This window comes from Synchiropus splendidus, chromosome 2, assembly GCF_027744825.2.
Source record: "Synchiropus splendidus isolate RoL2022-P1 chromosome 2, RoL_Sspl_1.0, whole genome shotgun sequence".
In the NCBI taxonomy this organism is placed as follows: domain Eukaryota; kingdom Metazoa; phylum Chordata; class Actinopteri; order Syngnathiformes; family Callionymidae; genus Synchiropus; species Synchiropus splendidus.
In genome coordinates this window covers 13156586-13177755 of record NC_071335.1, presented here as the reverse complement: position 1 = coordinate 13177755, position 21170 = coordinate 13156586, and the positions used below count along the sequence as shown (strand labels likewise).

The 21170-nt window shown below is 41.7% G+C and overlaps 4 protein-coding genes across 5 annotated transcripts in view; 3 read left to right on the top strand and 1 right to left on the bottom strand.

Moving 5' to 3' along the window:
- The window catches only part of LOC128754314 (syntaxin-8-like), a 30584-nt gene extending 28312 nt beyond the window's left edge, over positions 1 to 2272 (bottom strand). The window contains exons 1-4 of the mRNA XM_053856841.1: positions 2164 to 2272; positions 664 to 763; positions 489 to 583; positions 37 to 147 (exon numbers count right to left, since the gene is read on the bottom strand). Of these exons, the coding sequence (XP_053712816.1) occupies positions 37 to 147; positions 489 to 583; positions 664 to 763; positions 2164 to 2180 (323 nt within the window). The 5' untranslated portion in view covers positions 2181 to 2272. The remainder of the gene's footprint in view (positions 1 to 36; positions 148 to 488; positions 584 to 663; positions 764 to 2163) is intronic.
- A 1334-nt stretch (positions 2273 to 3606) lies between these two features.
- LOC128754436 (TBC1 domain family member 24-like) lies at positions 3607 to 7552 on the top strand. The gene is made up of 11 exons (XM_053857052.1): positions 3607 to 3791; positions 3911 to 4080; positions 4160 to 4421; positions 4507 to 4620; positions 4753 to 5169; positions 5245 to 5484; positions 5551 to 5706; positions 6288 to 6351; positions 6446 to 6544; positions 6708 to 6972; positions 7034 to 7552. The coding sequence occupies exons 1-11, from the start codon at positions 3625 to 3627 to the stop codon at positions 7210 to 7212; spliced, it is 2133 nt and encodes a 710-aa protein (XP_053713027.1). The 5' UTR covers positions 3607 to 3624; the 3' UTR covers positions 7213 to 7552.
- Positions 7553 to 8148: 596 nt separating this feature from the next.
- LOC128754365 (cilia- and flagella-associated protein 206-like) lies at positions 8149 to 13994 on the top strand. 2 transcript variants are annotated; one of them, XM_053856936.1, is made up of 11 exons: positions 8149 to 8283; positions 8727 to 8805; positions 8887 to 9072; positions 9637 to 9804; positions 10050 to 10273; positions 10397 to 10516; positions 10587 to 10785; positions 11695 to 11835; positions 11903 to 12090; positions 13059 to 13190; positions 13266 to 13994. In XM_053856936.1, exons 1-11 carry the CDS (start codon positions 8260 to 8262, stop codon positions 13485 to 13487), a joined length of 1683 nt encoding a protein of 560 aa, XP_053712911.1. In that variant the 5' UTR covers positions 8149 to 8259; the 3' UTR covers positions 13488 to 13994. The 2 variants fall into 2 exon arrangements, with proteins under 2 accessions (XP_053712911.1, XP_053712912.1); XM_053856937.1 differs by having other exon boundaries at positions 8182 to 8284; positions 8725 to 8805; positions 10599 to 10785.
- A 1628-nt stretch (positions 13995 to 15622) lies between these two features.
- LOC128754354 (zinc finger protein 501-like) lies at positions 15623 to 20717 on the top strand. Its single transcript, XM_053856907.1, has 3 exons — positions 15623 to 15767; positions 16482 to 16539; positions 18851 to 20717. Exons 2-3 carry the CDS (start codon positions 16491 to 16493, stop codon positions 19972 to 19974), a joined length of 1173 nt encoding a protein of 390 aa, XP_053712882.1. The 5' UTR covers positions 15623 to 15767; positions 16482 to 16490; the 3' UTR covers positions 19975 to 20717.
- Positions 20718 to 21170: the final 453 nt, after the last annotated feature.

The window sequence follows — 21170 nt, the reverse complement described above, 5'->3', positions numbered from 1 at the left end:
AAAAAACAATGTTTGCCTCCAAACCTCCATATTTACCTAGTTGTTTGAGGATCGGTGCTTTCCCCTTTAAAAGTAGCAATGAGCTGCTTCTCTCTGGTCAGTAGGTCATCAATGAGATTCTGCCGTCTGTCCGCTTCTGACTGCATTCTGATGAGGCCATGTCAAAGAACAAAACATTGCAACTACCAGCCATATGCATTTGTGATAAGAACATATGTGTCAAAAACCACAAAAGAAATTAACTTTTTTTAAAACAGTAAATACTAATTGAATTCTAAACATTACCTATGGATATATTTGTAAAAATAAATAAATAAATAAATAACAATGAACATAAATCAACTTCCATTAGTTTTAGTTCCCTCTAAGGAAACCCACTGGGCACAACTTGAAGTTGGCACTAGTATCGCGCTAAAGTAAAGCCTATACTGCCCCCTACTGAAGGACTTCTGTTACTACACGATGGCCACAGCAGGAGGAAAGGATACATCCGACGAGATGACGAGGCCCGCAGCAAACTTTCTTTCAGCTGAGCAATATTCTGTTTGAGCTTCTGCAGTGAAGCCCGTAGTGTCATGTTGATCTGGAACACACAAGATGACAATCGCGGAGAACATCAGGAGAGGATAAACATTTCCGATAGCTAATGACAGACGGACGTACCTTGGCAGGGTTTCCGCCTGTTCTCTGCTGCCTGTTCCGTTCATGGATGTTCTCAGCAACCTCCTGTGCCAGGCGGCAGGTAGCATCATAATTCTGTAACCTAAACACAAAAAAAGAGAGAAGATATAACTAAAAAACTAAAATATTTGTGTCACTCATAAGAAAACATTTATCCCATATAATACACAAGTTCACTACTCATAGAGTGAATAGCGATTTTTAACATTAAGATATTCAGATTTTTAAAAGTTTATAATGCCTACATTGCAGCAAATTAGTGAAAGGTATTTGCTTCCAGCCAGAGTTCAATCTTACATACACAACATTTAATTGTAAGAATTACATTTAATGTATTATTTGTCTTAAATGTGGCAGTGAAACTTATTAAGCCTTGACAGATTCATGTGCAGCACAGTTTGTTTAGAGCAGGGAGCCGATGGTTTACTCGCATGGCAAAAAGTGTTGTTATCCTTGGCAAAGTCGTTGGGTGACATTGGCACAGATGAGATGCTAGACCAGATGTAGACATTTTTTCTGAGTGCAGATCTGATGACGCTGCAGTACCACTAAGAGCCTGCAATATCCTGGTTTGTATCATGGACAAGAGATTAAATATGATGCATTAACAGTGTATATTCGACATAGACTCCCAGCATCTCCATAAAAGCTCTGCCTCAGACATTGTGATTCTGAACAATATACTTTTATTTATCGCTTTGAGACTGAGAGATGTTGAGTTTGTTATCAGAAATTTAACGGTCCTCCTTCAGCACACAAAGAAAATCTAACACAAACGTGTTAGTTCTGTCAAATTATCTGACGACAATATTAGTTTCTTTCATTTTTTTTGGTTGTTTCCGGAATAATTTATGTCAATTCTAATGACACTTCGATTTACATGAGGCCATTGAAAACGAATGCACTGTTGGTCTCTAAGGGTCAACACAACACATTTAAGTTGACTTTAAATTATCATTTCAAGCTCGTTGGGACCGAAAATGACAGGCTGGATGAGATACTTGGACAATTGTCACACATTTAAAGCTGGCGTGTGTTGACATTTGGAGCATTTGAGTGCTGTTAAGGTCATGTTACTTTGTTTCTCGTCAATAAAAAGCAGATATCCGATTGTTGTTTAGCAGAAAGGAACGGCAAACGAAAAGGGTGGCGGTAGGATGTTTCCAACATTTGATACATTCTTTTAAATTTGGCCAGTTTGTTGTGACGTCTGCTCTGGAATTCATCATGTGACATTTGTTTGAGTCGCCTCTCGTTTACTGATAACTTCCACACATATCAATATCACAAACAACAACAAGTCTTTGTAAGCTTGCCATCAAACATCGCCTAAAACTCAGGTTTGTACATGTATGTGAACCATGTTGTGATTTGCGACCTCGAACTCTTTAAGAGAGAACTGGCTCAGTTGCATACGGATTACTTGGGATTGATGCCATCTACGACATACAGTATGTGTATAATAACCAGTCGAAACTTCACCAGGTATCCTGTGACATAGTGGTCAAGTGTGAGGAAAATCCGCGAAACCCGAACAAACAGAATGTAAATAGTGAGAATCGCTTCCTGGTTTAGCGAGACTCAACTACGGTAGCTCGCGAGGGACCACCTTCTTTCATTGATTTAATTCGTTTTCTATGCGCCCATTCTATCTTCATTTAAAAACGAAACAAACACTTAATTTATTCCGAATTATTTGAGCATTAATGTATGTTATTGTTCAACACTGTAAAAAAAAAAGCAAAAAATGAAAGCCCTCCATGCTATATGCATAGTATGCAATTATTTTTGTTTAGTGTGCGACATGCTGATAAATAATACAATACAATAAAAAGAAAACAGATATTTATGAAGGTTTTGTCCATGAAGAACAACTTAAACAAAAGCTTTCTCATTCAAAACATGGAAATAAACATGGAAATAAAAAATGAATGGCATTTTCAATTCATTATGCATTTTTTTATGTCTAATATAAAATGGACACAGTATATCTTGTAGTTTATATATGACCACTAATCGGATGCTGTCATATACATTTAAGACTTAATTAGCATTTGAGTGTTAATTACTGGACAAATACATTGGCAGTTAGTTCAATTCTATAATTAATATTTCTTTTCAGATTTGAATTTAATGTGCAGAATAAATATGGTAACAATGACACATGATCTAAATATTAAAAGATTGAATAACCATCAACAATGTTGAAACCAGTGGAACATTATTTTCTACGATTCAATAAATAACTATAAGGGTTGCTTCTGCGATCTGTGTATTTCCATTCGATACAATATCAGCATGAAAAAAAAAACAGCGCCATAAAAGGAGAGAGAAATTCCCCATTCCATGTGGAGCCCTTATATGGGAAGAGAACGTGGAGAGGTTTTATGTGTCATGGCCAAACAACGTGTCTGTTTAGATGAAAACAGATTTCTGTTTTGTCGAATAATAACTTTTTGGTGGTTCCTGGAATACTTGTATTTTGCTGAGTACTACTGAGAATGCAGAGTTTTCTGAAAAACACTTGTGTCTTGCAAATATTCCTCATGACCTTACAATGTTTTCATTTGAAACTATTGAACAGTTTTGGCAAGTTTAATCATAACTTGGTTATGTATCATTCCGGTGATAATGGGACCTTGTTACACTTGAAACTTGAAAATGAATATTAATTCAATGTGAATCATCAGAATTTAGAATCACCATTGGTGGTTTGATGTGTCTTATATGTAACTGTGACTGTATATTTCCATTATCTTATGTACAGTTCTCATGTATAACAGTGTAAACTCAAAGGAACCTTTGCCTTTCACTGTCTGTAAACACCAAACAGGAGACACACCCACTGCTTGAGTCACACCGTGCTGTCCACAAACATATAAAGTCCTCAGTCTGCAACGGGAACGTTTTAGTGACCAGCTTGGTTCAAGAATCATTTCCCAGATGATCAACGTTTTAGGTACTCTTGAGTTCTCCCATGACTTGGACATGACGCCAGTAGCAGGAGGACGCAGCAGACAGAGGTCCCACTCCTACTATAATGCCGAAGACGTTAAGAATTATAGTTTGCAGACACAGACCAAGGATCCAATTCTAAGACCTCGCTCCAGGTACGTACCAATCAAAAGCACAAGATTGTACAGTAAGGTTTTATATGGATGTTAATGTGACGTTGAGATTTGGTTCAATCGGTTAAATAAGTTCATCTAACACAGGATGTGTTCTTCAGGTCTTTCTACAGTTACGAAACATCAGAGGATTACTCTGACTTTGATGCAGGCAACTTCACAAGTTCAAATCCGTCAGGTCAAAAGGTGAACTCCACTTTGCAGAATCAGGCGTCCAGAAAAGAAAGGAAAACAAAACAAAAAAAGAACTCACCCTCAAGAGAACTAGATGGTGATCATATTTTTTATATATATAATTCCGCCCCTTAAAGTCGTAAATAACGTGACTCAAGCGTCATTTCCTCCTGTAGGCAGTAGAGGCAGCCTGAAGTCAGTATCCATGATGACTATTTCGGAGTCGGACAACTGGGAGATCTGCTCCAGCTCAGGGATGAAGTACGGCCAGTTTGTCGACTGGGAGAAGATCGACCCTGAAGCTGCTATGAGATATCAGGAGATTCTACAGAGTGGCCATCATCAACTGAAATCTATGGCCCGTAAAGGATTCTGGGCTACGCCACATACACTGCGAGCCAAAGCTTACTACCATATCATCCATGGGATTCACTCCAGGTAATGTTCTGCGTGATCTTCAAGGACACCTGATGAAGGATGAGAGTCGTGTATTTCAACATGAAATGCTTCAAATCTCCTGCAGCGCTGTGACTCCGGAGAGAGATGTCTACTATGAACTGTCCAAAAGGCTTTTTGGGGAGAAAAAACTAAGCTCACATCCGGTCCCGGACTACATGGAGGCCGGTGAAATACCCAGGTAAACATTTGCCATAGTAACCTCCTTTTAGAGCTGGACCATGATTGAAATTTAGGGTTCCCTTCTGTCATGACTCCACTTGTGATATAGGAAGAAATATGGATAATATCTTCCAAATTCCTGTTATTCCAGGTACTGTCTTAACAAAGCTGGTCTAAACTCCGCCAAAAAGATCCTCCTCTCTCTTGGCAACTACTTCCCCGACATGAACTTCTGCCCCATCCTCCCAGCTCTGGTCTCCCTCATTTTGCACTTCAGCCAAGATGAAGCCGAGTGCTTCCACAGCGTTTCAAGACTTATCTGTTTCAAAGACCCGAACAAGCGTTACATTGACCAGACCTTTCTTACGTACCGCGCTTCCTGCATGACCTTCGGAGACCTTGCCAACAGGTGCTGCAGGGGTATCCGCAAACTGATCGCCAGCTCGCACCAAAATCTTTTTGAGTTTTACTCCGACTGGATCATGTGGATATTTGCCGAGCTGCCTTTTACATATGCCATCCGAGTGCTTGATGTGTATCTGCTGGAGGGCTACAAGGTTCTTTACAGGTGAGTGAGACGTCATCCATCTTGACTGCTCTGCTCAAAATACCTGCCATCTGATCATTTACTTGACCCCTGCAGGGTTGCCTTGGCTTTGTTAAGTCTCTACAAAGTATCCGTGTCTTCACGTGTGGCAGACGTACAAGACTTCCGAACAGACATGATACGATTTGTGCAGAATGTTGCCCGCCACTGTTCAGCGGAGACTCTTCTAGAGAAGGCCTTCATGATCCCAATGGCCACCAGGCAGGAGCTCAACCTTCTGTTTAACGCCAATAGGAGTTCGCTCATGCAAAAAGGAGTCAGTAGCCACCAGAAGAGGTATGTCATAGATTTTTATTTATTATTTGTAGAAAATAAATTCTGATTTGTGTCTTCATTCTAAAGGCAGTCAGTGGACTCGGTTGACTTCAACAACTTCAGTTCCACGGTTGTGACTGGCACAGAGATGAGAGTGGTCTGGGCGTGGATACCTGAGCGCTTTGCCCTCTTCAGTCCCATCAAGATCTTCAGCAAAGCCGAGCATGGAGGGTGTCTGGCGTCGTACGTGTCTTGATGTGTCTTCCCACCTTCGATTACATTTCGCTCATTTTTAAAAAAATCTTTAAATCCATTGTAACAAGGAGGTTTCTTACAATCCCTGAAAGCAACTGACAACCCACCTCCTAACGGGTATTCAATGTCTGATTTAACAAATGTAGTTGCTGAGCTTTTGTGCCGTAACGTCACGAGACGTTCTCTTTTGTCCAAAAGAGGGCGCTCTTTTGTCTGTGATCCAATTCAGCCATTTTGAGAAGAGCTTGTCAGTGATGTCAGTGAAGTGGATCTTTCACTGTTTCACTGATGTGAGTCACAATACACAAGTCTTGACCACAAACAGAATGTGGGTTATGAAAAGAAAGCGCACTCACAAAGCTGCTTACGTAACTTCTGTCAGCAAGTTTAGACTGTCAACATGTTTACTTGAAGTCAGGTGACGTGGTTGGTCATGAACGATTGTGAGTTCCAGAGTAACCTCATTTCCAGTCGAAATTATTCTCAGTCAACCTGAAGGTCATGTGGATTGCCCTGTGCTCATCTTCTTGTGGTAAATGTATCATTTAATAACGCATTCTTTTGTGCAGGTTTTACTCCCACGTGGAGGGACATGAACCTGCAGTAGTAGTTGTGAAAACTACTGATGAAGAGGTACACAACTTATTCCAAAAAAATATGGCTTGGCTCAGCATTATATTTTTTTTCAACAGTGACTAAAGCGAACATTATTTTTTTCTGCACACAGGTGTTTGGTGCCTTCATATCGACTGATCTGAGCGAAAGACACAAGCATGACAGTGAAGAGCTGCAATATTTTGGAACCGGGGAATGTTTTGTTTTCACGGTAAGTTGAAGTTTTATACATGTCGCACGCCTATATGATGAGAAACAGTGGAGGATGCCATTCATAAATCGCTCTCTCATTTTCATTACATTATAAATCTAGCATTATCAACCATACATCTCTGTATTTTAACTTGCCAAAAATGACTGTGTCTCTATTTCAGCTGCGACCCAGTATGGAGCGCTATCAGCAAGCAATGGTAAACATCATGACAAGAGGAGCTTCGCCGCAGCAAGTCAACGGCAGCAGCTGCCAGACTACTGGGGCCACTCTGACATGTCCGGCCGGGACCCCTCAAAACCCCAGCTACCTGACAATCCCATTCACTGGCCCTGCAGAGGAAATTCTGACAGCCAAACAGCCAAAGAGAACTAAAGAACAGAGGGCATCCAAGTTCATAGCCGGAGATGACCGGCAGCTTCTCATTGGTGCGTATTAAGAAGAACGATTCAGGCTTCAAAGCTAACGTCATGAAATGTGTTGTTGCAGGTGGTGACGGTGGCTGTGCGCTGTGCTTGCATGAAGATCTGGAGGCAGGATACAGTCAACAATGCAGCACGTTTAAAAATACCCCTCTCTGCAAGGGGCCCTTTAAGATCCAGGCTGTGGAAGTTTGGGGCATCCAGAATTCTATTTCACTGTCACAATGTCTCTCCACACAAAATTAAGCAGCCATTCCATTTCAATCTAGCATTGCCAGCTTCTTCTTTGTTAAAACAGTGAGACCTAAAGTTTCAGATTAAATCCTATTTATTTCTTTGTAAGCATATTTAATGGGATTTTGCTTGTATTTTCTTTTTTATTCATGCGAAACTGCTGTTTTGACTTGCACCCAACAAGGCTTACAATGACAATGATCCTGTTTCTTGTTTAACAAAATTTGTCACATTTTTCAACTCATCCATTTGCACTACATTGTAAGTAATGTATTCCTGAGAAAAGATTTGATCAAAGTCTCACATCACCTTTGTATTTAAATAAAACAAGCATTGAAGCATAAAATCGTTATTATTATTATTCTCTTCTGAGTTTCTGTTTCATCATCTCTGCCTGTTATGATTGGTCAAGGTCAGCTCCTGTACATGCGGAGGTGTGTGTGTTAAGTCTTGCTTTGTATTCAACTATTGGGGAAAAATACACCCAACACTGTCAAACTCTTTAACTCCAAATTTTTTACTTTGCATTCCATAAATAATCCATAAATAAAGCACCCATAAAAAAACAAACCTAAATAAAGCCTTTTTGAGTTGAAACTAGCAAGAAGGCATTTGATTTTAAAATTGTATATTTAGTACTAGGCAGTTATGATTAGCGAAGAAGTGGAATTAAAGATTTAATGGGGAGAAAATGGAATAAAACTATTACAACATTATAGAAGTGTGGGGAAATGTATCTTTTCAGAAATTAACAGTCAAACACCACACAACTGATTCAAATATGACGTGATTCTGTTGGGACAAAAATGTCCCTATCAGGATCAGGGTTAAATCAACTTTGAATTTGTCACATGCTTCGTTTTGTAACCGTGTCTTCATCACTTCCTGTCTTCACAATGGGCCTTGATGCCCTTGTTTGCTCATGTCTTTGTTATTATTGTATCTACTGGACAATGTAGGCACGTTTCATCAAAGATTATAAAACCACTGCAGCCTGATTGAATTGGGAGAAACAGTCACCTTCAAATTTCACAATTGGCGAACAGTTGTGGTCGGTGGATGGGGCCATCACTCGCCAAAATGGTGAGGAAATGTTCTGTGCCTTTCAAAAACATACTGTAGCAGTGACATGAGAAGCTTTATCAGTGGGTTCAGATCAAGGTCAGATATGTGGCCATGGAGCTTCCTGCTCCAAAGTGACCTAGATTGTTACATAGCAACTATGTCTTTGTGAGTGTAAATGTTCAAGTTGTGTGTCTGAATAGCACAAAAATGTAGGGATTACTGTGCACTTGCTGTACTTTGCTTGTGTCACTGTCCCGGCTTCGCTCTTCAACGAAACTCTTGCTTAGCTTTCTTTCAAGACTAGAGGTTCTTTATGTTGAAATTGAAATATATATATATATATATATATTTAAAATGTATATAATAATAATTACAAATTATTGGAGAAACAAAAGTTGAATTTTTTTTAAAGTAGGACTTGAGAGGTTGACGTTGTCGCTGTTCTTTTCCATTAACTGGAGAAAATTGCTCCTACACTGAATCCATCTCTGGACACCATCAAAATGCAGATCAATTTCACAAGGAACTACAGAACCCGACGTGAGTCACCGTCCGTCCACACTTCAGTCCTAACGGTGGTAACGTGGTCATACACTTCATCTGTGTTCTCTATCTGAGCAGGTGACTTCTTGGCAGCGATCTGTGAAGCAAGAGAGTCCAGAGTGAGACCAGTGGGCTCAGATATCGCTGAAAGCAAAGCCAAAAGCAGCCAGGAGTTGTACGCTCTTTACCATCAAATCATCACCTACATCCTGCTGAGCTCTGGGGTGGACTCGCCGTCAGATCACATGGTACAAGAGGTTGCAGGTAACTTGTACCACAGGGCTGCAGCATGAGATGAAAGCACTGATGCTAACTGAACATTGCACAGAAGGCTTGCATTTTCCTCACACTCAACCAAAAACAGGAAGTAGTATCTAGTGCGATGTGGCTTGACGATTTGAAGTGAGACACAACAGAAAAATACAAATAGAATTATTATCAAATATTATAATATATACAGATATTGCAGACCTCTGCTACGCTCATTTTCTGCTCATTTTCATCCATATGCATTTGTTTTAGAAATCTTATTAAATGAAATTTGATGTCACTAAATGGACAGCAGGTGGCAGTAGCGTTCAGAAGTCTTTTAGCTCCCTCTGGAAAGAGAGTGATGAGTCCTTCAAATGATTTATGGATGCAGATCAGCACCAAAATGTAATAAACTATACCTCCTCCCATAATTGAACATTTACTCCAAATTTTATTTGACTGTGTCACTTATTTTTTTACAATGGTTAACTGGTTGTTTTCAATTGAATCACAGCCACTATGTGCCCATTGACAGGTCTCAGTCACACCCAAGCCTAACGCTTCCTTCTCTCACAGCTGCCTTGGACAGCATCTTCCCCGCAGCCAACATGGGCAAATTCATGAAGCTTTTGAGGAGTGAGAAGGAGCGGCATCTGAAGGAGCTGGCCATGGTGGTCACAGGGGTCTGGCTCTTCAACAGAGTCTGCGGGCAGGCTGATGAGGATGCCAGCATTCGGGCGATAAGTATGAACCAAGCAGCTTGACACTGTTTATCCCCCTGAAATGTTGGTTTATGGTCATACATCTAGTGTGTCTGTTTGGGTGAATAACAGATGTGAGTAGGCTCCACATCCAGGTTCAAATGAGACCCAGATATTGAAAAGATTATACGTCAGATTTTCTAGTATTTTAATGCAGCATGCACATTCTGTACTGTATTTTTTTTCATGGTCAGTCACTTGTTCCTCACTGTGAATCCCGGGTTGCAGTTCCTTCCTGCCTCCAGAATCCTCCAAGAGTCACGTGTGAAGAGATTGAGGAGGAGCTGAACACTTGCCAGGCTCTGGTGTGGAAATACACTGCAGTGTTGGAGAAGTTAGTGCACAGTGAGGATGTGAAGGGCCTGTCTGAAGGTGGCGCTGCTCCTCTGCTGTTACTCAAACAGGCTCTTTACAACGCCAGACAGTATGAGGGCTTCCTCAAGCTGCTGCTGGTGAGCTACTCCAGCCTGCTGTCGATGATGAGGTTATGTTTTCTTACGATGAACACTTGTGACCTGAACAACTGAGAACAGGACGTGATGATTCAAACATAACAAAACAGCTTGTTTCTTTAGACTGATGCCCAAGTCAGTGAAAAACGTGTCATGAACCTCCAGTCTGAGCTGTCATCACACCTGACGCTGCTGATAGAAGCTGTCCAGTCAAAGGAGCGCCTGCTATCGGGGGCTGTTTTTGTGAGTTGAGCCTTCTTTGCAATGGTCTTATTTTACACACCTTCAACCTTTGGAATCTGTTTCAATACAGCTGTTCTTAAAGAAGCTGTCAAAGCTCTGGTCTGAACTTCAGGAGGAGGCAGAGATGGTCAACACACCTGGGGAGGTCATGCTGGGGCTGCAGCCCTTCCTGTCCTCTGAGGCCCAGATCTTCTCAGGGGCTGACTTTGACAAGCTGCTGGGAGGCTCTGTGGTTAAGACAGACGCTGAGAGAATGACAGAAAGCACAGGTGTGTTTCAGTTTTCAGGTTGGACTTGAGAGATGACGTCCACAGCACGACTGAGCCGCATCACACAGCACTGGCCCCTACTGGTTTACCACTAGCGTACCACATAGTATTGTGGCGTTTTGGGGAAGGCGGAGTTGAGGGTTTTCCCCCAGCACGCTTTGCAGTGGTCTGTTTTGGTGTTGTGGGTGACATTGGGTGTGTTTACTACAAGTTGTTTGCTGCATGTTTGCTGTTCTCTGCGTTGGGATTGACTGTTCTCTTATGAAGTGGCTTTCCATCCCGTAGTCACGTGGAGAGACGGGAGACATGCAAAAAAAAAAGTGAAATGTTGACATGAACTGCAAATGATAACTGAAGGTGGTAATATTGTCTTCTTTTGTTCAGACCTATACATGTTTATTAGCCTTAAATCGACACATTTGTGTGGTTGTATTCTACTGTTGGGTTCGAGTTGCCAGTCAGTGTCACCGTTATTTTGGGGGTTGTGGACTGAAAAGTTTGGGAAACCCTGATGTACTCAGCTGCGCTTCCCATCACACCTCCAGTAGTGGTTCACTCAACAGTGGTGGCCTGAGCTGGACAATCTCTCAACACCTCCATGATACAAATTTGTGCCAAGGAAGACCCCGGTGCACTGCAGAGGTCATGTGGTACAATACGCCTCAACATCAACCCTCAAGCTGATGCTGGCTATAAAAGCATTTACAGGCGAGACATACGCCTGTAAGTGAATTATTTGTAGGATAATATGTTTTGTAAAATGGACATAGGTACTTGATAAAACTGCTTTTCAAGCTTTACAAAGTACATTCATCCAAGAGCAGAAACAATTCAGAATACTGCCTTGTTTCACAAGCTCTGCTTGCCAAGTTGCTTCCCCATAGGATGAGACTTGAATTAATGTTACAGCTGACTGCATTGATCCAGAGGAGATGGAGAACCAGGACTGGCTCCTGCCTGGAAGGACAGAAGGTTTCAATGAGCTGCCACTGCAGTATAATGGATTCTGTGGCTACACGCTGGTAAAAACTGGTGGTCTTCTACTTCCAGGTGGGAATCATTCTGCACACAGCTGTCTTAACTCGATAACAATGACTGGTCTGATTTCGATGTGCAGGGAATCCACTTATTGGGCTCCTCAGACATAAGGGGAAGTTCTACAGTTTCTCTTCCAAAGAAGCTGCACTGAGCTTCTCCTGCATGCCGGATTACTTCGTTTCAATGGTGGAAGAAGAAAGCAAACGCTACCCAGAACTGATCAGACTCTTCAAACTCCACGAACAGTTCGTGAGCACCTATTCAGAGGTGAGTCCGCAGCCTTCTTAAAGTCAAGGTCAAGGTCAATTTATCTATATAGCACATTTCCACAGCAATGACCAAAAAGGAAGTTTACAATTACAAATACAGAAGAAACAGGACTAAAAGAGGGATATGATTAAAAAAAATAATAAAGAACACAAAATGGTGAAAACGCAATCCAATAAAAACAACTAAAAAATGATGCTCTGTGTATAAAATGCATCTGTACAATGTAACTTTTTATTTGTATTGAAGCTTCTTGTTACACTGCCACCGACAGTTTTGGAATGTCCTGTCTGCAAACATACATGGGTTTTCGTGAAAGCAATGTTTTCAGCTCAGAACTATTTTTTGAAAACGGAGAGGGTGAAATGTCCGCTTCTGAAAATAGCAAATATTTCAACTTTACCACATAGATGGAACCAGGAGGGTTATGAAGTCTCGCAGGTGGGTGTCACTATCTATGAAATGAAACAAAGGCCGGACACAACAGTAAACACAAAATCAACTTTATCATCTGCTGCCATTTTTTGGACCACAAAGTATACGTACAATGTGATAGACGTGTGACGTGAACTTTTTTTTCTTCAAATTTGTCACATTTCCTTAAATGTTTACTTTCACTTGTTGTGAACTTTCTTGTAAGAATGGATGGATAGAAAGTCTGTTAAAATAAAAGCATACACACAAACAGAAGATGAATAGCAGGATAGGAATAACTAACTACAATAAAATCACAAAAATAAAATGGATTTGTGGTCAAACAGATGAGGACTTAAGTCTACGACTTGGACTCGAGTCACTTTTAAGTTGCACCTATCAGCGACTTGAGTCTTGACTTGGACTTGAGAACAAAAGACACTGAACTGATTCTTACACAATGTTTCAGCCTCCTTCTAGTCTGACCAGCGGTTGCACTTCACAAAGGACTGTTTCTACCAGATTTCAGCTAAAATGCAGTTTCATCCTTCCAGCTTCGAACCAGTTTGGATGCTCGGCCCAAATGTGAGGTCAGCACACAGACCGACACGGAACCCATGGAGACGTTCTCTGATCAGTCAGTTGAGTGGAATGAATGGGAGCTGCGACGGGAAGCTGTTAAACTGGTGTGTCTCAATGCCACGACTGTGTTCTGAATTCCACTTGGATTTTTGTTTCAAATTACTCTGGCTTTATTGTAGACTGACCTTCGCACTGCAGTGACCCACTCGGCCCAGACCAACATGAGCCATGTCAGAATAGAGAACTCGACACAAACTTGGCTCCCGAAGGACGATGGTTGCCAGACCAGGACAGATGGCGAGAGCATCGTGCCCAGGCCTCATGTCTATGTGGGTGGCCTGAGAGGAAAGAGAGAAGGAGGAATGGGGACAATAAACCTGACCAGAGCTGTGGATGAATGAATGAAGCGCACCCCTTCCACTTCTGTGGGGAATAAGCCCAACTCAGCAAATACATACATCTATTGGCACAGATGTCATTTTAACAACATCCGGTCTTGAGCTGAATTGCCTTTCTCTCGCTTGCTGTCTTTCATTTCTGTTGCTGAGTTTTCAGTTCCTGGACCTTCATCTTCTTATATTCAGTTACTTCAGCCGCTGAGTCAGCGCTCTCCTCCAGTACTGCCCCTTCTTCATCCACGTTATGGCGAGCATCAGCGTTGACTAGCTCCGGCGACAGTCATATTCTTTGCTCTCACCTTCCTCTTAATGTTATTGTCCTTGTTTGTTTTCGCTACCTTGTTGTTCCCTTGTGGTTGATAAACTTCACACTCTGCTTTTTGGTCATATGTCACCCCTAAAAACTGTAAACTGAAAAATGCATTACACGACTAATATGTGATTTTAATTTCACTTTTAAGGCTTTAACTCCAGCTCTGGCCACAAGTAAAACAATCAATAAAAAATCAATAAATGCTTTTTCATGTTGTCTTTGGTTTTGTTTTTTGTTCTTCTTGTATTGCAGGGTGGTGAGGATTTTTCCCTTCCAACAAATCCAACGTTGGGTGACCTGGTCAGTATGTATTGACCACAATAATAATAATAATAATTAAGAATAAAAGTATATTCACTGAGATTCAGTGATTTATTCAATTCTCAACAGCATTCAACGCGGAGGTGTTAGAAACATGCTGCAGTGGTTTGGTTTCTAGCACCTGGAATACATTACAACTATATTGACAGTTGACTAGTCATCTTGTCAGCATATGATGCGTACAGGTTGATAAAAATGCAACTCGTCGAATGATGGCGTTGTAAGTAGTTAACAGTAACATTTTATTTGCTCCAAATGTGGCCTCAATACTTTGTTGCGCTGATGGTTCCAGAGCCTGATCTGAGAGCAACTAATCCATTTGTCAATTATCGTATCAGAAATATCCAATATCAGAAATGTTTCAACAGGTTAAGGTTGTGGGCCTTAAAAAATGAGTGCGTGTGCATGTGACCCTTTTGATTTTAAGGGATTGGATTAATTGTAGTTGCTTTTCAATGTGTGTTACCTCAGTGACTGTGAATTGAGAGACATGAAAGGAGGACCAAGTCTCCTGTGACCCCCGTTTCCATACGGGGGTGGTCAATGTGGATATGGTTGAGGACTATAAATATCTTGGGGTCTTCATAGACAATAAACCGGACTGGACTCGGAACACTGAGGCCCTTTACAAAAAAGGACAGAGTCGTCTCTATTTCTTGTGGAGGCTCAGGTCCTTCAACATCTGCGGGACAATGCTGAGGATGTTTTATGAGTCGGTGGTGTCCAGTGCAATTCTGTTCGCTATGGTTTGCTGGGGCAGCAGATTAACGGTGGCGGACACGAACAGACTCAACAGACTCATACGCTTCCGGTTCTTTCTTCCTGTGGCAATGAAAACGTACAATTCATCTCTGAAAAAAAATCACAGCGAAGGATTCTTCTTGAACTGCATTTTCTTGCACATGGTTCACATGGTTTCTAAGCTCTTCAGTATAGCTTTTTTGCACTTTATAATATTATCTATTTTTAATTTATTGTGATATGTTGAGTACAGAGCATGATACGAACATAATTTCCCCTGGGATTAATAAATATATTCTTCTGATTTCTGATTCTGATTCTGATGAAAGTGATACATGACACGTTTCACGCCGTTCAGATAAACATGGAGAGTAAATCTAAAACCACACATCCCATCACAGAGTGACAAATGTATGTTCATCACATTTTTATTGCAAGAGTACATGCAAGGCTTCATTTAAGTCCGGAGTGAATAGGAATTTGCAAACCATTAATATGATAAACACATGGTTGTCAATTGACCCTGAAACAAACTAATCCACTGTACGATTACTGTACTTACTATTGTATTACCGTAGTACACACTTGTTCGGTCAGACCCCAAACTGTGTGTGAAATATACGATCAAAGAAATTGATTTTGCAAGAATAATCATCTCCATTTCGATGATCAAAAGCGTTTTTTCGTTCACAGTAAATGTAGGTAACATAATGTAACACTGTTTTACGTAGCTTACGCCGAGCATTTGAACGCGTCACGCGAGCAGCACCCTGGGGCATCAGAGCCAGTCTGCTCGTCCAGCCATGTATTTTCTCCTTTAAACACAATATATTTCGCAACACTACACGATATATCTGGCGTTGGTGTGGTATCTGAAGTAACTAGTCGTAAACCGCGATTGCAAACAGGTATGCATTGTTTTTTATGACACAAACTAACCTAATTATTGCGTGTTAGCATTAGCCATTAGCTTTATTTACCAGCTCGTTTCGCCAGAATTTGGGTGTCAAATTCACCTCTTCTGCACATCTGTCTTTGTGAAACGGTCGCGGCGGGAGGTAGATACAACAGCTAGGACGTCAGATAAGGTTATTTAGTATATTAACGCGAACAAACAGAGGTGGCTTCTCTTTTGTTTGGTTTTGCATGTCTTAGAATCAGCCATTCGGTTGTGTCGAGTTGGCAACAATTTGCACAATTCACTGTATATACGTTTAAATGGGACACGTGTCTGTGTGATACATTTCATTTTTGTTGCAGTGAGACAGGCCTCGGCGATTTGCCTCGCCCCATTGAGCGCAACTGCGAATCATAAGCAAGTTATGATCATGGTCGTATTACATTCTTGTGTCTGCAGCGTTCACCTTTCGTCAGAGCGAACTTCTCAACCGATGGTTTCTAATCAATGAAATGTTCTTGGTCTTAATGTTCAACCAGTATTCGATGCACCCAGGTAATGCAGAGAAATGTTTTGCGCAACCAAACGTTATTATGGTGTCGGTTTGCAGTGCTTCGCCGAGCTAGACGACTTTGGAACAGTGGCATTGTTGTCTTGTGTTTGTTGTACTGGAACGATACGAACAAAAAAATGTTTGACCTTGAGTTTGTGTGTGTCCTCGCAGACTGTAGTCATGGGACCAGAAACAGAACCCGAATTTAAAACGGAGCCCAAGGAAGAATGTAAGTGTTTGTCTATTAGATGTGGCTTCACTTAATATATATCAATGGTCATGTTAGTTTATCTGCTCACACAGATTTGTGGGATTTAAGCAAAACTTTATTGCCTCAGATCACTCAAACGGAACAGTGGCGCAACCCACTTTTGCTGTGAAATGTTATGTTTTATGAATCAGTGTGACCAGGGTTGGGTGGTACGACAATTTTATTTTGTTTGTATAGGTTTTGTAATAAATTTGATCACTGTTTTTTCCCCATACACGAGTGTGTGTGGTGTAAAAGAATTATCACTTGGTCTCGCCCTGGTCCTCGGCCTCGACTCAGTCTCTGGCCCCTAACTGTCTTGGTGTTGGACTGTCTGTGGTCTCAACTACCACACTACCGTTCTAGCGTGTAGTCTCCTGAATCTGTAGCACAAAGTTCTCTCTAAGGTTTCTCCTGTCTGCACCTGACCCACTTCCTAATCTGGCTCCCATCATTCACTTAGGCAGGATTGTCCATGACATTTCCGCTCTGGACATTGCTTGGTCTGTGAGTTCCCATGATAACAATGGAAAAAATTATGTAGGTGAAAATAACCACCAATTTTCTGCAGGTATACACTAATACAGGGGTAACTCACAAAGGCTCTGCAGTGGGTGCACAGATTTGTGCCAACCAAACAAGCACACATCGGTTAACCAAGCAGGGCCAGCTGAAACAACGGATTCCAGTCTTCAGACACCTGACTGGTGAAAAGTAGGGATGGGTATATAACATATCGTACACGATTTACCGCCAAACACAAACTCCATGATGACAATTCTGCATCTCACGATAATGCCTCACTCGCAGCATTGCACTTTCATGTGAACATGACGCGGCGTGCTGTCCAGCTCCGTGGCGTTTGACAGCCGACACCAGTGTGTGACAGTTGTGGAGCGTGTGGTGGACTTTTGTTCACGATAGTAGTTTTAAACTTATTTCTTCTGCTATATAGAATGGGTCAACCTATGAATGAAGTTCAAAAGTACTTAGTTTCATTACCATAGCATCCTTATCTTCTTTTGGCTTTAGACTATGTCAGGCTCCTGTACGTTAACATATTTCAATGACCGTCGTCGCACCCGTCCTCTTCATGCCCTCATTTGTCACCTTTTTTGTCTTCTACTTGTTTCTCTTCTCCTTTTACCCGACCCCTCGAGCAGGACAGTTCCTCTCACAATCTAACCAGTGTAAAATAACTAAATTCTCCATTGAGGGAAGACTGTAGGTCATGTGATCTAGTCTACAAATTGCTGGCGTCTGATGAACGTTTTTTCACAAGGTTAATATATTAGCAACTTGGATTGAACATTCTAATGACATACACCAAACAAAAGTATTGTCTGTTCCTGCTGTTCATATCTCTCTGCTCGTGTGGTGTGCATGTATAGACAGTAGGGGGCGTTCCAAGATCACGAGTTGAGCGAATTGCTTGAGACTAAACCAGGGGTTCTGAACCTTTCTGATCTCGGGGCCCACCTGTCCCTGAACAAATGGACCCGGGGCCCATTCAGTAGAACTGACTCATTACTTTTGATTTCATTTGTGATCAATAACCATATTTCATCTACTTACAGGTAAAACAAACCAAAACCTTGAGAAATGACACGACACCATGTGATCATTGCAAATATGTTTGCCATAGAAAAGTCCAACGAGCTGCAGAACCAGGTGCAAGTCATATTCATCAAATTTACTAAAGAAAAAAATACACTTGATGCAAACTGTTGAGATCTGAATACAATAAAACCGTGTCTAAATATCATAAAGTAAAAAAAAAAAATATTTTGTTTAAACTCCAAAGAAGATACAAGTAAATGTAATTGAAAGTATTGCCATAAATAATGTTATTCATTTTTAAAACTGCTTCAACAGGTGCTTTCATGAACAGTTGGGGGCACCATCACTTTCTTAATCATTGTTTCTTTTCAAGAACTTCTCTGTAGTTGTTTAGATTTGCAGCTAAAACAAGAAAACTTTTAGTGAGCCCTCTAGGGGGCGCTCGCGGCCCAACCGTGGGCCTCAGCCCTAAGGTTAAGAATCACTGATCTAAACTGTACATCGTGGCAGGTGTCACAGCTTGTCCTATAGAGTTCCTTTCACTCTCACTGCCTTTCTTCTGTGACAGCCGTCTCCACCCGTGACTCCTCTCCTCCACCATCCCTGCCCGTTACAATCCAGTATTGTCCTGAACCATCCATATTATCAACCCATAAACGTCTAACGCACTAGTAGGAACATTGTGATTGAAACATGACTGACTGTCTGTTCTTTTGTGGTTGCTCTGCAGACATAGACCAGGTGAATGACAACGCTGAAGAAGAGTCTGATTCAGGTACCACCGATGACTCGAGCGACTACGACCCTACGCCCCGGGAGCCAGAGATAGGTCGCATATTCCGGTGTTACCCCTGCCCCGTCTGTGGGAAAATCTTTGACCGGCCATCCAAATTGGAGAGACATAAACCGATACACTCAAAGATGCCAAAGACTCGCCATCAGTGCAAAGATTGCGACAAGAGTTTTACACAGCTGGAGAAGTTGCTTCGCCACCAAAACACCCACAACAGGACTAACCAGCACCCGTGTCCAGACTGTGGTAAAGTGTTCGACAGGCCGTCCAAGTTAGAGAGGCACAGACGCACGCACGCCAAAGGACCAAAGGTACCTCATCAGTGTTCCTACTGCGACAAATCTTTCAAGAAACTGCACAAACTGATCCGACACGAGCGGGTTCATACTGGGGAGAAGCCATTCACCTGCTCCGTCTGTGGGAAGGGCTTTGCTGAGGCGGGCCACTGCAAGACGCATCAGATGATTCACGAGGATCAGCCGGTGAAACCTCACAAATGCAGCGACTGTGGCTTGGGTTTCTTCAAGGCGTCGGAGCTCCGGCGCCACGTACGCTCTCACACAGGTGAGAAGCCGTTCAAGTGTACCGTGTGTGAAAGCTGCTTCTCCCGCTCCGAAGGACTGAAGAGACATATGAGGAGCCACACCGGGGAGCGACCGTTCAAGTGCGTCATTTGCAGCAAAGGATTCTTTTCCCGCCGAGATATGAACATTCATAGATTGATCCATTCCGGGGAGAAACCGCACCTCTGTCCTGTGTGCGGGAAAGGCTTCTCGCAACTGGGCAACATGAAGGAGCACGAGCGACACGTACACATCAAATCTGATAATTTTCCCTGCGAAGAGTGCGGAGCCAGCTTCACACGGTACAGGTCACTGCTGAAGCACCAGCGGATACACACGGGTGAGAAACCCTATCTGTGCCTGACGTGTGGTCAGAGGTTCTCCTGGAGTCATTGTCTCAATCGTCACATGAGGACACACACCGAGCAGCAGGTGCCAATGAACTTGTCTCAAGATCCTCTTAGCTGTGAAGCCACCACTGAGAAGAGCCAGAGTTGAACATATGTCCGAGGGTCATGGAAGCACATCATGTAAGATTTCTACATGGTGACTTGTTTTGATGATTGGTATCAAAGATATTTTTGTTTAATCATTTAGATTCACTTTTCCAAATCCTCTTTTGGACCACTAATAACAGGGACTGATCACTTCAGACATGGACATGTTCTCGCCAAGAATCATCAGAAAAAGTTGCTTTTTATCAGCGCACTTTCCTCAATGCTTTGACTTTAAAGGACATTTATTCCCTGCATGTGTAAATAACCCACCTGCAGACAGGTGACATGAGACCTGCTTCCATTCAAGTGTATACTGTATTACTATTCAGATTTGTAACAAAATCATTTACGCTACAAATACGACTGTGCAAGGTAATGATGCGGCGGGAGGGAATATTTAATCGCTTTATCAAGACTATTATTTCATATATGTTTATACCTTTTGTGTTCTTAACCCAAATTGTTTGGACTTCTGAAGTTCGGTTAAGTGTCTTCAAACAACAGAGCTGACCAGTGTGCTCTTCTTGTTCGCACTGCTTTTACTGTTATTTCATACAACAAGGGTGCTTCATTGTTGGGGTGTTTGCATCTCTGAAGTGCATGTCATAATGAACCCCCATTCCTCATTTATTCTTCACATTTCAATTCAACATACTTTCATACTGTTTTACTGTACTGATTGCTTCATTCACGTGACTGTAACTGGTGTTGAAATATACATTAAAAAGTTCTGCTGATACATTATTTTTAAGTGAATTACATTACTTTAAATTTTATTTTCTCGGTAAAAGGGTTAGAGTATTGAACTATCCAAATGATAATTTAGATTATGAGTATTGGGCTGACAAAACTCCATTTCTGTTCAACCGCTGCTTCCTCGGGAGATATATGGGGGACACCCTGGAAAAAGGTCGCCACTCCGACGCTGGCTACATACACAGTATCTCGTCTCACAGGTTGTCCACTATTGCTTTACTTTCAGAGTCCAGTAGGTGGCGCTCCCAGCTCAATGATCCTCACGTAAATTACGGTACTAATATACTTTCGCGGAAGGTTATTAGTATAAACAACACTGAATAACACTTCTGGTGTCACTATTACTTTTAGTTGACGTTTGTTGAATCCATTGTTGCTCAAGGTTTAAGCCTCCAATGATGTGACATGAACTTAAATCGCTTGAGATGAAAGTGTCTGCTG

Bases quoted from the DNA above. Each gene is read 5' to 3' on its own strand.
- LOC128754365 (XM_053856936.1), top strand. From the start codon at position 8,260: ATGGGGCCATCACTCGCCAAAATG. The intron at 8,284-8,726 runs GTGAGGAAATGT...CATTAACTGGAG, and splicing joins GGCCATCACTCGCCAAAATG to AAAATTGCTCCTACACTGAA. The intron at 9,805-10,049 runs GTATGAACCAAG...CCCGGGTTGCAG, and splicing joins TGCCAGCATTCGGGCGATAA to TTCCTTCCTGCCTCCAGAAT.
- LOC128754354 (XM_053856907.1), top strand. From the start codon at position 16,491: ATGGGACCAGAAACAGAACCCGAATTTAAAACGGAGCCCAAGGAAGAA. The intron at 16,540-18,850 runs GTAAGTGTTTGT...GTTGCTCTGCAG, and splicing joins AACGGAGCCCAAGGAAGAAT to ACATAGACCAGGTGAATGAC.
- LOC128754436 (XM_053857052.1), top strand. From the start codon at position 3,625: ATGATCAACGTTTTAGGTACTCTTGAGTTCTCCCATGACTTGGACATG. The intron at 5,170-5,244 runs GTGAGTGAGACG...TGACCCCTGCAG, and splicing joins GGCTACAAGGTTCTTTACAG to GGTTGCCTTGGCTTTGTTAA. The intron at 6,973-7,033 runs GTGCGTATTAAG...GTGTTGTTGCAG, and splicing joins TGACCGGCAGCTTCTCATTG to GTGGTGACGGTGGCTGTGCG.